The sequence below is a fragment of the Coffea eugenioides genome, unplaced genomic scaffold (genome assembly GCF_003713205.1).
Source record: "Coffea eugenioides isolate CCC68of unplaced genomic scaffold, Ceug_1.0 ScVebR1_1828;HRSCAF=2754, whole genome shotgun sequence".
Lineage (NCBI taxonomy): Eukaryota > Viridiplantae > Streptophyta > Magnoliopsida > Gentianales > Rubiaceae > Coffea > Coffea eugenioides.
This window is the reverse complement of record NW_020862258.1, coordinates 1-13,587: the sequence shown is the minus strand read 5'-3', so window position 1 is coordinate 13,587 and position 13,587 is coordinate 1. Positions and strand designations below refer to the sequence as shown.

At 36.2% G+C, this 13,587-nt stretch overlaps 1 protein-coding gene across 2 annotated transcripts; it reads left to right on the top strand.

Annotated features, from left to right (window-relative positions):
* The first annotated feature begins 9,945 nt into the window (after positions 1–9,945).
* On the top strand, positions 9,946–13,558 carry LOC113755896 (RHOMBOID-like protein 12, mitochondrial). 2 transcript variants are annotated; one of them, XM_027299760.1, is made up of 4 exons: positions 9,946–10,428; positions 11,907–12,018; positions 12,109–12,228; positions 13,436–13,558. In XM_027299760.1, the coding sequence occupies exons 1-4, from the start codon at positions 10,064–10,066 to the stop codon at positions 13,553–13,555; spliced, it is 717 nt and encodes a 238-aa protein (XP_027155561.1). In that variant the 5' UTR covers positions 9,946–10,063; the 3' UTR covers positions 13,556–13,558. The 2 variants fall into 2 exon arrangements, 1 of the variants encoding a protein (XP_027155561.1); XR_003465779.1 differs by lacking the exon at positions 9,946–10,428 and adding an exon at positions 10,935–11,073.
* Positions 13,559–13,587: the final 29 nt, after the last annotated feature.

Genomic DNA, 13,587 nt, shown 5'->3' with positions numbered 1-13,587 from the left:
GACCAGAACCTCCTCTCGAAGCCTCCTTCGCTTGCCTTTTCCGTCGATGAAGGCATGCGACTGATGACAGGTCGATGAAGACTATGACAGCGTCCTCCCTTGGGCTTATCTCTCTCTCTCGGGCTTCAAGTTCTCTCTCCCTCTCTCTCAGCCCTCAAACCCTCGCTCACTCTCGGCTCTCTATCTCGCGCTCTTTTTCTCTCTGTTTCTTTTTTCTCTCGGCCATCCCCTTTACTTTCTCTTCTCTTTCCTTCCTCTCTCGCAACCTTTCGGTTATCGCTGAGAATAGACCGAGCTCTCCACTCTCCCTCTCTGGTTTCTTTTCCAATTTTCTTTCAACCAACCGTCCTCCCTCTCTCTGTTGCAGATTTTAGCCGTCACTCCCTCTTCTGTTTCTCTCCGGTCCCCCCAGCTGTCAGCCCTCAGATTTTACTCCCTACTCTCCCTCTTTCCTTCCCCTTCCCTGACCTCTGTCTTCTCTTTCCCTCCCCTCCCTTTCCTAGCAAAGAAGGAGAGGGGAGGGAAGGAGGAGGATGGAGGGAAGAGGAGGAAGAGAGGGAGAAAGGAAGGGAAAGAGGTGGTAGTAATGGTAAAGGTGGAGGAGAGCGGTGGTGACAATTATGGGTGATAGTATAGTGGATGGTGGTGGTGCTTGAAAGAAACAAATGTGGTAGGATTTGTTATTTTTTTAATCTTATTTTTGTAAATTGTATTTGAGATCATATGTTTTTTGAGTTGCTTTTGGAGTTTGTTATTCTAGATTCCACAAACGAAACCAGTTTATTGAAAAACACTCAATCCAATAGTCTTTACTATTTGTTAAGCATATTATTTATGGTTGTAGTTACTATATTTTGTCCCTTTAGAAAAGCACATCTATAATTTTCAAGAAGCTTCTTGAAAATGTTACTTCTTGAAAAGTAACAACAACCCGTTATCCTTATCCTTATTTTCAAGAAGCTCACCATGTATTTTTGAGAAGCCTAAAGATCTAGAATACGGTATCTGTGACGATCCCACCTCCCCCTAGGGCGTACCCCAGAGTTTAGTGGACCGCCTGCCCAACTCTCGCCAGGACTCACTCACTCACTCCAACTCAAATAGGGTACAACCTCAATAATAAAGGAAATAACAGTTACCGACTTAGGAATGTACAATTACATTCATTTCTGTCTCAAGCATGCATACAACCCCAAATACATCAAAAGATTGGGGTTCTAAATATATTCAACCCTAATCAAGTGACTAGTGCAAGTACAATTACAAAATTTAGAAAAACTAGACTACGCTAGTCTGTACAAGTCTCACGTCTCGCCCGTACCTCCTGTAAGGAAAATAAATGGCGTGAAATGAGTTAAAAATCCAGTGAGGTTCCAAATAGCAAGTCGACCATTATTTAGAAGTGAAAGTATCAAAATAGGAAAATAGCGAGCATAACAAATCCATAAAAGTGAGCAATAACACTTCAAGTAGCAAATCTCAAAATGAGCGAGTGTAAAGTGTTTTTTTTCCAAAAGAAACAATAATCCAATAAGCAATAATCATTTCAAAGTATAAGGATACGGATGGCTCTCAGGAGCCAAGTTCCCATTGCTTCACCAGAGTTTGATCAAGTAGTAGTTGACACTCCGTCAACTTTCTAGCAAAGTAACCAGTCCAGTAGAGCACCACTTAGTTACAATCTCCGTCCACCATCCAAACCCCCTACTGGGCCCAAAATCCTCGATGAACAATGGTGGTAATATTCGAGCACACCGATTAGTTGAGCAGATAACACTCCACTCGACAACACTAGATGCCTATGGTTCGTTATCTAATCGACCAAGCCCTTGCCGGCTCGACTCGATTAACTAGCCAGTGGGGTTTGGGGTCCCCAAGAGGTCGATGAGATAACATCTCCAATCGACTGAATCAAGATTAAAGTACGGAGACGGGAATGAGAGGCACTTCCCACTCGGATTGAGTGTGGTACATACTGCCGCTCAGCACTTACAAGTCAAGCACAAGTATATCAAGTCAATTGCAACAATAAACAAGTATATATCACATTAGGGCAAGTGCGATAAAGTACACCCTTACCCGACCATACCAATCAAATATCATTCGATCACATTAGTCAAGTATTGAAAACAAGTGTCAAGTTCCATCAGGTATTTGGAAGCACTCACCAAAGATGTAGTGCTTCTACAGATCACGTTCAAGTATTACTCCTTGTTGGGAGTCCAAATCTGCGATAAAACATCGTTTAAGAGCTTAGAAATCACTAAGGTTCGAAACTTAAACGTTTTGTTTAACGAGAATCAAGTGATTGAAACTCATTTGGAGAATATTCGTAAAACTGATGCTCGCTCTTAAAACTTTGAAATTTTGAAGCGATTAAACTTTGAAATCACCATTTGAGTCGAAGAGACGAGAAAAACGTATTTCTATTAGTCGTTACTTTCATTTTCCAAGGGTACAAGTTTCGGCCGAATTCTAGCTTACATACCTCCATGAAAGAGGACTTGAATAACCTAGACAATTCAATCTCAATTCAACCCCAACTCTTCACTCAAACTACAAATGCATACCTCTAGTCCTCGAATGAAAATTTAGGCAGCACGCCCTTTATATTTACCTATTTTCCAGCCTTTATATTTAGTCCCAAAGTCACACATAAGCAATGTTACCATCATAGCCCTTCAATTAGGCTCCAAAATCATCCAATTATAACACAAGTCTAATAATACAACTGGAAATCAGTTTTGAAGACAAAAGGCTAAACAGCAGATTTGACATCTTATAGCATTTTGGTCACAACTGGAGCTATGTTTATCAGATTGGGGTAAACTTTATACCGTTTCGAAGATAAAACAAAGGGTTACAACTTTCATGCAGACAAGTCAACCCAGTTCACATTTGATCCATGTCGAATTTGCATATTACAGAAACAGAATTTCAATGTCAGTCTGGTTGCCAGCATTGGATTTGAATGACAATAACTCAAACTACAAAATTCCGATTGAGGCGTTTTTAGATGTGTTGGAAAGATGAAACATAGGGCTAAAATGTTCATGTTTTGACCAAAGACTGATTTGATACAGATCAAAGTAAAAAATGAAGCCAAAAATGTGAAATCTCAAAACTGTCCGCAAAATAGTACATTTGGCAGTCAAGGGTATTTTTGTCATATCACATGCTACAGTACTCTGATTGAGCTGAAATTTTATAAACAGCTATATAACACCATTTTCTACAAATTTTATGTTTTGACCTAAGCCTGATTCGGTTTCTAACATAAACGAATTAAACAGGTTAGAAGCAGGACAGTGTCAATCTTAAAGCTGGAAATTTGATGAATTCAAGGTTTAAAATTCTCATTCATGTCTTGAACCACTATCCCAACTCCCTATCCAAGCTTATAAACATCATATGCTATATAAACAACAAGAAATACAATTGAACAACTTAAACCCTAGCTCAAAAATCCATCACATCCATCAAAACTACTTAAATAACCATTCTTAGCCAAGAGTATGAGTTGCTAGCCAAACTTAAACAAGATTAAGGGAGAGAAATAGAAAAGACAGCCATAATACCTCACCAAGGATGCTTGAAAGAGAAAACCACAACCTTTCCTTCCAAAACATTACCACACAAAGCTTTCCAACCACCAAAAGAGAAGTTTAATCTATTTAGTTCGGTTGATTTCACTCAAACAAGGCAAAATCTAAGGTTGGAGTTGAAGTTTGTTTTCTCTCTTTCCCTCTCCAAAATTTTGGCCATGCTAGTAAGAAATGAAGCAAAATTGGCCAAGAAAAAAGATAAGAAGAAATAACTTGTCTTAGTCAAACAACCGTTGGATTGTCGACACTTGTCGCTCAAGATCTTTCTTTGTTTTTGTTTTCTTTTCTTCCTTTTCCTTAGTCAATAATGGTGGCTGACTGATGGGTTAATTAAGAGCTAATTAGCTCAATTAAAAACAAGAAGATTAAGGTAATAAAATAAAGTTCAAGTGGTGTACTCACTCGGTAGCAAATGGTGCACGTCGGTTCAAGCCTATTTTCCTTAACTCGCACGTACTTGTGTTTTTAATTATGGTTCACTCACTTATTATTATCACTTCTAATCACACACTTTTTCTTATCTAAAACTCACTCTTAACCACGAAATTTAGTACACACACCTCACCAAGTGATCACATGGCCAAAATGCACCAAAAACACACCAAAAACCCTAGTATGCACAAAAACCCCCTAACTTATGCCCTTCCTTTAGAAAAATCATAACTTGAGTTATAAATATAAAAAATTCATACAACTTGGTCTGTTAAAAACTAGACTTCAAATACTAATAATCTTTAGAAGACACCTCAAAGTGATTCAGTTCATAAGTTGGTCCAAATTGAGCCATAATCTACTACAACATTCCTATTGTTACTTGTGCATGGCAGAATTTTCAGTCAACTTTGCCAATTTTCTGAAATTTATAGAGATTGAATCAAACTCTGAATTTTACACTGTAGGAAGCCCTATGAGTCTAGTTTCAAATGCAACAAACGGAACTCAATTCCGACTTTCCTATACGAAGTTATAGCCAATTTCCCAAAGCTGCAGAGCCTCCTGCGAAAATTTCTAGATTTTCTAACAATTTGAGATTATGAAACTTTTCTTAACAAAATTCACTCCATTGACTCAAATTCAACCATTAAAGCAACCAAGAATCAAAGGTAAGTGAGTTCACATAAGGGTTATAAAGACAAGTAAAATTTCGGGGTCTCACAGTATCAAAGTTTGGAAGCAGAAAACCTTAACCCGTTAATCACGTGGTTAATGAACTTTGGTATAGGATAGTGGACGTCACAATCAAATGCGTTCTTTGATTGATAAGTTGTTGAACACCTAACGTTGCTCTAAGATGTTCAAGAAGCTCATGGTGAAGCCAAGAGAAGAAAACTCTCAAATTTGGGTATATTATTCAATGGTAAAAAAAATGTCACTTAAAGGGTTGTATTTATAGCCTTACAGCTGAAACCCTAATGTGACTTGGAAAAGACTAAACACGACTTAGTTCTTAACTACATGACACTTGAATCGGCTCAAGTAAGCACTTGACTGGCCGAGTATTCTTCTAAATAAAATGACTATATTCTTACTAGAAAACACTCTAAAAAACACAACTAATCAAATTAAAACATCAAAAAGGAGCCGGATTAACTTGAAGCCGAATCACACATGACTTGAACCATCGACCTTTTCCTTCACTTGATTAAGGTGAACAAGCTTCAAATCATCATCCTCAAGACCTTCTGTGATGACCCCACCTCCCCTCTAAGACGTACCCAAGGGTTTGGCGGACCGCCTGCCTAGCTCTCGCCAGAACTCACTAACTCACTCAATCAACTCTCAAAAGCAAGTAAAGATGTGCCAATCAAACTTAACATATATACAAACATTAACACAGATATACAATCCTCAAGGTTAAGTACAAAAAGTTTAGGGTCCAACCAACTACTAATACTATCACTATTACACAACAAAAGTTCTAGTAAAAAATTTAGTCTTCCTCTAATCACCCGTCCTTTCTCAAGAACTCTGTAAGGAAAACAAAAACTAAAGGAATGAGCTAAAACTCAGTGAGGTTCCCATACACATAACCAAGCAATTGAAACAAGGACATTATTCATTTAATAACAATCAATCGAGAAAACATTCACAATATAAAAACAATGAGAACACACTCATTAAAAGGATACATGCTCACGTAGAGCCCTTCGTTCAATCATTCATTCATTCAGCCAGTCATTCTCTTTCATTCAATCATTCATTTCTTCCCTTATAACTTCAACATTTCAATTCATTCATTTCATTTCCCGCCACTAGCCAATTCACTGGCCAGTTCTCCACCAAACTTCGTGGTCATACTCGAGTATACCAAACATTATCCTAGAGTCACCAGTCGCCCGACCAAGTCCATTTCTGGCTCGAGTCGACTGGCAACGAAGGGCAAGGGCCCAATTCAGCTAATGCGGTACCATGCAGCCCACATAGCTTACATTCATGCACAAGTAATGCTCAATCAGTTAATCGTTTGTAAATTTACTTTCACTTAGGTCAAGTGCGATAAAGTACACACTCGACCATTGAAAATCCATTTAACAGTCATTGGAAGGTATTTAACACTCAATCGAATATTCACAACAAGTACACTGTTATTTAATACACAAACATGCAAGAAACACTCACTCTAAACAAGTTACGTTTTATCAAAATTCAGTTCAGGACCGTCACCTTGGTCACTCTCGAAATCTGCAGTCAAATATTTTCCACAAAAAGCCAATGATACACGAGTGCAAGCTGCATAACTTATATTTCTATATCAAAGGAAAAAGGCATGAAAAGTATAGTAAGTCATATAGGCAAGGTGCTCGCATAATTTGTAAAAGAAAATGATCAAAACGGTTAAGTTCAAAGCCAATATGTGCGACTAAAAACCATGTTTTGAATACTTGTCTAGAATGTTAGAAATCAGGTTTAGAACACTTGAGAAGTACATGTTCAGTCGGACCAAGGATATGGAAAACAAGAGAAAGGCAACGAGAAACAATGAAGATGGCAGTTTCGCCATCCTTTGGTTTTTTAATCACAACTAAAGCTACACTTATCAGATTGAGGTAAATTTTATGGCGTTTCGAAGTTGAGACATAGACCTACATTTCCTATGAAGACATCGACACCCAGTTCTCGCATTTTCAAGGTCAAAAATGGACAGTCAGAAGCACATGAAAAACAGGTCAGGAAAATTAGAGTTTTTGCGCAGTCAGGAGTGCTCCGGCCAAATCATAAGCTAAAATGATCCAATTGATCTGAAATTTTGCAGGTAGAAAGTTAACTCAAATCCATATAATTTTCATGTTTTGTCCAAAAGCTGATTCAGTCTAAAACAGGGAGAAATTTGCAGCCCAAGTTGATTCCAAAAACAGGGCAGAACTGAAATTCAAGTAAGAAATTCACTTATTGAAGTTGTAAACATGCATATCAAAGCTCAACCACCTTTCTAATATGATTGGACAACCTATATCAAAGTTACAAACTTAACAAAGGCTGAAATCTCACTTCTAAAGCTAAAATTTGCATATAACCATCACTACTTGCGATTAAAAGATAGAAATTCCACCTTAACACTAAACTAGCTTCTACTAATCATATAAATGCCAAATCAAAGATGAAATAACTTATATAAAATCTGGAAAATATCAATAAAACTGAAATTTATCATTCCCAACCCTAAAATCGCAAGAAACTCCATGAAATCAATCAAAATCAAGTTATCCAACAACATTTAAAGAACAAAAGGAGCTTATAATGATTATACCTTCCAACACCTTGAAGACAAGCAAAGCAAACCCTTTTCTTCTCAAAACACTCCACCCTTAGCTTGCTATCACCTTAGATGCGAAGTTAATTGGGGTAGGTTTTGGTAATTAGAAGAAATCTCTCAAGATTTGGTGAAGGAAATCAAAGGAAAAATGGAGTTTTCTCTCTTGGTCTTGCTCCTCTTGAGGTTCGGCCACCTTGAGAAAGAATGAAGGGTTATTTTGCTCCAAATGAAGTGATAAAGATGAAGACTTAAGTGCTCCAAGACTAAATGAAAACGTGACACGTGGCACTACTTTGACTAATGCTTATCTCTTAATCTTTCTTCTTAGTTTCTAACCACTCATCTATGTGGTGTTCCTCTAGCTCACTCTTAACACTTCTAGGCATATATTCCTTGGTATATAACATCCGTTCATATCCACTAAATTTAATACACACTTACTAGTGAGCCACACTACCAAAATGCACTATAACTAAATACGCACCACGATATAAAAACAAACAATTAAAATTTAATTCAACCATAAAAATACCTTAGAAATTAAAGGATTTAAACTAAAATAAGTCAAAATATTATTTAACGCACGTAAAACGAGAAAAGAATTAAAATTTTTTTTTTCAAAATCGCACACCTTCAATCACCTTTGGAATGACTTCTTGACTTTGAACACCATCGAACCAGCCCTTGAAGTCCTTCACGTAATTTCTTAGCTCGATCACGTGACTAGTCCTAATGGAACTTGAATCTTGTCCGATGGCATAGCTTGATTTGCATCACCTTCCTTGTGCCACCACCATGACCTCCTACCTCTCTTTCTCCCAGCCCCAATCTGTAAACTGATCACCTCCTCCATCAAAGCTTTCCCTACAAGCCTGCTTCTTTACTCACCTAAAATAAATACTAACTGATCCAACCCCCTCTTTAGTTTCCTCCAAGATATCTTATCTATAAGCAGATGAAAGATGGGCTTTCGTCACCCTCTTCTTAGTCCCAGAAAAATACTCAAGGTTTTTTTTGGCTATATGATGCCTCTCCTTTAAAAAAAATGAAATAGAGGAGGATATCATTTGTTCTTACAGATTTGTTCCTCTAAGAATGAGTTCTATGCGCTTCGTTGATCTTTCACCAATAGAAATAATTTGGAAAGGCAAAATTGGTTAAGGACTAACAGTTTAACTATGGTTGAAAAACAGACAAAAAAAGGGATAATTTCAGAAACCTCCGAGGAGGTTTTTGACAATTTCACTAGTCTCCCCTAAAGTTTACAAAATTACACAAACCTCCCCTGAGGTTAAGGTTTTGATAACAAAATTAATCTAATTAGAAAAAGTAACATTAAAAAAGTATTTTAAAGAAAGAGATGAAACTTTTATTTCATAAATACCCCTTATGCATGCATATAAGTTGCATTAATAAAAGAATAAAAATAATTAAAAATTAGAAACAATTAACACATACATTTCATCACTCAAAAAGTTTACATTTAATAAATTAAACAACACAAATAAGCAACAAAACTACACTAATGATCATAAGATTCAACAAAATAGACTAGTAATCTCTTTTAACATAATGTTTGCCATGATTCTTGTGATTTTGAATAGAAAATTTTTTGAAATTTGCCTTTCTTTTCCCTCCTTCCTCCATTAGATATAACAATTGATATTATTTTATAAATACAAGTCATTGTTCATTATTAAAGAAATTTTCAACAGTTATTTTCATTAATTAGTTACTAATAGTTAATTAATCCTCTAATTATAAATCGTTAGCTATTAGTAAAGGAGAATGGAAGAAAAAGAAAGGCAAAATTTAAAATTTTTTTTGTTCAAAATCACAAGAATCATAACATATATAATGTTAAAAGAGACGACTAGTTTATTTTGTTAAATATTGTGATTATTAGTGTAGTTTTGTTACTTATTTATGTTGTCTAATTTATTAAATGTGGACTTTTTGAATAGTGAAATATGTGTATTAATTATTTTTATTCTTTTACTAATATAACTTATATACATGCATAAGAGGTATTTATAATATAAAAGTTTCATCTCTCGATTTAAAGTACTTTTTTAATGTTATTTTTTCTAATTAGACTATTTTGTTATCAAAACCTTAAGCTTAGTACAAATTTCAGGAAAGGCTCGTGAAATTGTTAGAAATCTACTTCAGGGGAGGCTAGTGAAATTGTCAAAAATCTCACGAGAGGTTTCTGACATTATCCCAAAAAAAAAAATTAGAATTCTGCCTTATCTACAAGTAAGCCTGTAGATCGGGTTCACACAAGTTTTACCTTTTCTTTTTTGGCTTGCCCAGCTCTTTCTTTTTTCTTTTTTTTTCTGGCTTTTATCACCAACTCAATCCTTTTCCCTTTGGTTTAAAGGAGGTGCTAGAAAAAAATTCAAAAGAAGTGTCAAAATGTTCCTTCCTGATTGTTCAGAATTTCTTTCCCGTAGAATAAGATAAATTGAATTATACAAATATTATGACTGTGGAAAAAAAAACCCAATCCTTTCCCAGTTAAAAGTCGCAAACAATCGAAGAGTCCGCTTTCCCTTCCTTTCTTTTCGTTTCTCCCGACGTGTGAGATTTGTCCCTCTGCTCCAAGCCAAGTTCAAAAAATTGTTCTTTCGAAATAAAGACCTTCTCGGTCTCGGTCTCGGTCTCGGTCTCCTGCCACCTGAGAAATCTCTCTTTGGTTGCAATGCAGAGGCTTCTCTCACTAAAACTCCTCTCCAAAACCTCCAAAACCCTCTCCAACAACACAACCACAACCTACTCCATTTATTCAAAAACATCTCCTTTTCTCCCCAACACCAATAGCCCGTCTCCCCAAAACAATCCATTCTTCTCCCAGTACACCTCATGGACCTCGTATCGACCACACAACAGAGTTTTTTCAAAAGAAATTTCAAATGGGTTTTTCTCAAATCCATCAAATTCTACAAAGCTGCTGATTTTGCGAAATTCCCCTTCAACGGGCCAAACCATAGTTACGGGCTTGAGAGCTCAATTTGCAAGAAGAAACTTTCATTCTAATTTTTCCTTTGATTCCAATCGCCGTTCCTGGTAAGTAGCATTTTATTTTCTTTTCTGACTGTGTTTCGTTATTCGTGAATCTTGTTTTTCTTTTCTTTTCTTTTTCTTTTGGTTTTCTGTTTTAACTGGAAAATGCGAAGGAGAAAAAAAAAAGGTAAAGTTTGAGTTTTTAGTAGCATGATCAATCTACTTTTTTAAAAAAAAATGTGAAATCCAAATTTCGTTCTTCTTTTCTTGTCTCAATTTTCATTTGGATTTACACTTTGGAATTAAGTAGCTGTTCCAGTGTGAAAATGAAACTGAGAGATCAGTAATTTTTGCACTGTTTTCTTCTCTTTTTGTGGTTTTTTCTTTTTCATTTTTTTTTCGCAAGTACGGCTGAATTATTGATACTTGGAAGACTATCTGAATCAAAGTTGTGGTGAGAGATGCGAATGCTTTATGCGTGTCATGTGGTAGTTGGGTGGACTGTACTATTTTTTTCCAGTTTAGTCTATAACGCAGTGGTTCACTCATTTGATGCCAAAGGTTTCTGCAGTTTTATCCAAAATTGCATCCTTAGTGTCTCTCTCACCCACAGACAAAAACACAAAAGACACAACGTTTTACCTTAAGTTCCTCAGATGCCCTATGACATCGAAAGCTCAAGCTTGCACCTTCCCAGAAAGGGCTGTGGTGAGAATAATTAGCTTCCTAATCTGATGCTGAAAGTGTACTTTTCCTTAACTAAATATGCCATTTTACATAAGCTCAAGTAGACAACATACACAAACACACCACATTGCTAGTAGCACTTTTGCTTAAAGTCTTTAGCTATAATAGTTCAACTTTCTACAATACGGAATGGGTCAACGACAAAGGAAAAGAAGGGATTACTATATGATTTTGACTGTTGTCCGAGCACATTATACATCATAAAACTTTGAGCATTGACCTTATGAGTTTTCTCCCTTTGTAGCTCTATGGAACTTTACAGCACCACCAGTATTATTTCTTGAAAAGTAAAAAATCTCAACTAATTTCCATGGGAAGAATATATTAGTTATACATTTTTGTATCTTGAGTTATTGGATATGATAAGAAATGACTTGAACAATCTTATTCTCTCATAAATATTTAGATTATTATTCTGGCTTAATATGCTGTCTTAATTTGGACCAGCCAGGTTAGCTTCTTTATTTGATCTGCCAAATTTCTATGGTTTCCCATAAAATGGTTGTTCAATTCTTCTTGCAGTCTGGTATAATTCTCATAAAACCATGTGGCATTTCTAAGAGTTATGACAAGGTGCTGAAAGTTATTTTGAACGGTTTGCTAGCTGGTTCTAAAATATTAAAAATGTGACATATTTCTGCTTCTTGCTTTCTGCGTGTCAGATATGCATCTGATTATTAATGAGCTGCAGAGGCATCTTTTATTGGAATGACTTGCCTTCTTTGTTCTCTATGGTCTCAAGCTCAGTATTCTTCTAAGTTAATGGTAAAGTAACAGCCCTTTCTTTTTTGTAGGTTCCAACGGCTTACCACAGATGGTGTGGTTCTGGGAATAATTTTAACTAATGTAGCTGTTTTCCTGTTATGGCGCATTGCAGACCCATCATTTATGAAGAAGAATTTTATGGTAATTTGCTAACAATATTGTGCTCGTTTTCCTCGAGTCTTTAGACCTTTTATTCAGCTTATTTTAATTTTATTACTGTCTTCTAACCAGATTTCTTTAGACAACTTTAGAAGTGGAAGAATTCACACAATCATTACTTCTGCATTCAGTCATATTGACAGCGGGCATATTATCTCTAACATGGTGGGGCTTTACTTTTTCGGAACAAGTGTAAGGAATCAATCCTTTGAACTCTTTTTTCAATATTACATCTATATGCAAATTTCACTTAACATAATAAGTATCCCCAAGAGAATGAGGAATTCTCTTCAGGTTTAGAAAGGAAATGTTTGAGAATGATATTCTTCTTTCTTGCAGATTAATTTACGATTCATGAATTAATGTACCTAATGTTGGCACACACAGTTGGCTGCTATGGCTTGTTATGTAAATCTGGCTGTGTATCCATATCAAAATCATGATGTCTTGTGCTGCTGCCAATTTTGTTGGAAAATACATGTTAATTGGTGTTTTATGTCTTAGAAATTACCAGCAGTTTCTATTTAATGCCTAGTTCAACATATTTTACTTGCTTCTCTTTTTAGTTGTTCTCAATGTTGGTAGTGACTGTGATTCAGTAACGTTGTGGAGAGCTTGTTGACTAATTAATTGACCTATAGCTTATGTGAGGCTAAATTGCAGACTGCCTGTGTTATTCGGACTTGGCTACCAAGTCCTGCCGACGCGGCTACTTTAGTGCAAAATGGAGAGTCAGACACAGGTATGGCAGGGCTAAGTGAAGAGTCCAAGTAACATAGCAGCCCACATTTGGCTGCAGCTAACAATACAACCCTTTCTGTTACTCAACATGACCAAATTCTAATGCATTGAAAGGAACTATATCTGGTTAGATGACCTTGCTATCCTTGTTATAAGTGAACCATTGTTTACTTAACATTAATTGCAAATATGTGATGAACTATTCATCTTGTTAGAATATGTGATTAGGTAGTTCATTTTTTTTAAACCTCAAACCTACTTAGAGAGTGATGAAATTTATTTGGATAATTGATCGCCTAATTGATTCTGGAAATTGAAATTGATTCAATAGAGGAAACACTCTGACACATGGAAAGACGGCTAAAAGAGTGGCTAACAGTACTCTAATTTCTTTGTCACCTTGACCAAATGTAGCATCAGAAAGTGAAGAACCTAGTGGAAAGGTGGGAGAATCTGTTGGCAAGTTTTACTTTTGTTGTATTGATCGTTTTCTCTTGCTGTCTTGGCTTGTTATCAGCTCTTTGCAGTGTGTGATAATGTTGTCCCTTATAAGAAAGTATATCTGGCATATTCTGGCACTCATTCTTTATGAATCATTGAGAAGCATAAATTGGGCGCATACCCATTAATGAAATGTTTCTGTGCTTGTCTTTGTTAGGTGGGAATCACTTTTGGACCTACGTATTTGCTGAAACTATACCTAGCTGGAGCAGTTGGTGGCTCAGTTTTCTATCTAGTTCACCATGCTTTGTTGGCCCCATCCTCCAAGGTAGAGTGACTTAATTCCAAGTTCTTAAAGAAGCTCTGGTG

Coding starts and splice junctions, on each gene's coding strand:
- LOC113755896 (XM_027299760.1), top strand. CDS start 10,064: ATGCAGAGGCTTCTCTCACTAAAACTCCTCTCCAAAACCTCCAAAACC. Junction 10,429..11,906: donor GATTCCAATCGCCGTTCCTG/GTAAGTAGCATT, acceptor TCTTTTTTGTAG/GTTCCAACGGCTTACCACAG. Junction 12,019..12,108: donor TTATGAAGAAGAATTTTATG/GTAATTTGCTAA, acceptor TCTTCTAACCAG/ATTTCTTTAGACAACTTTAG.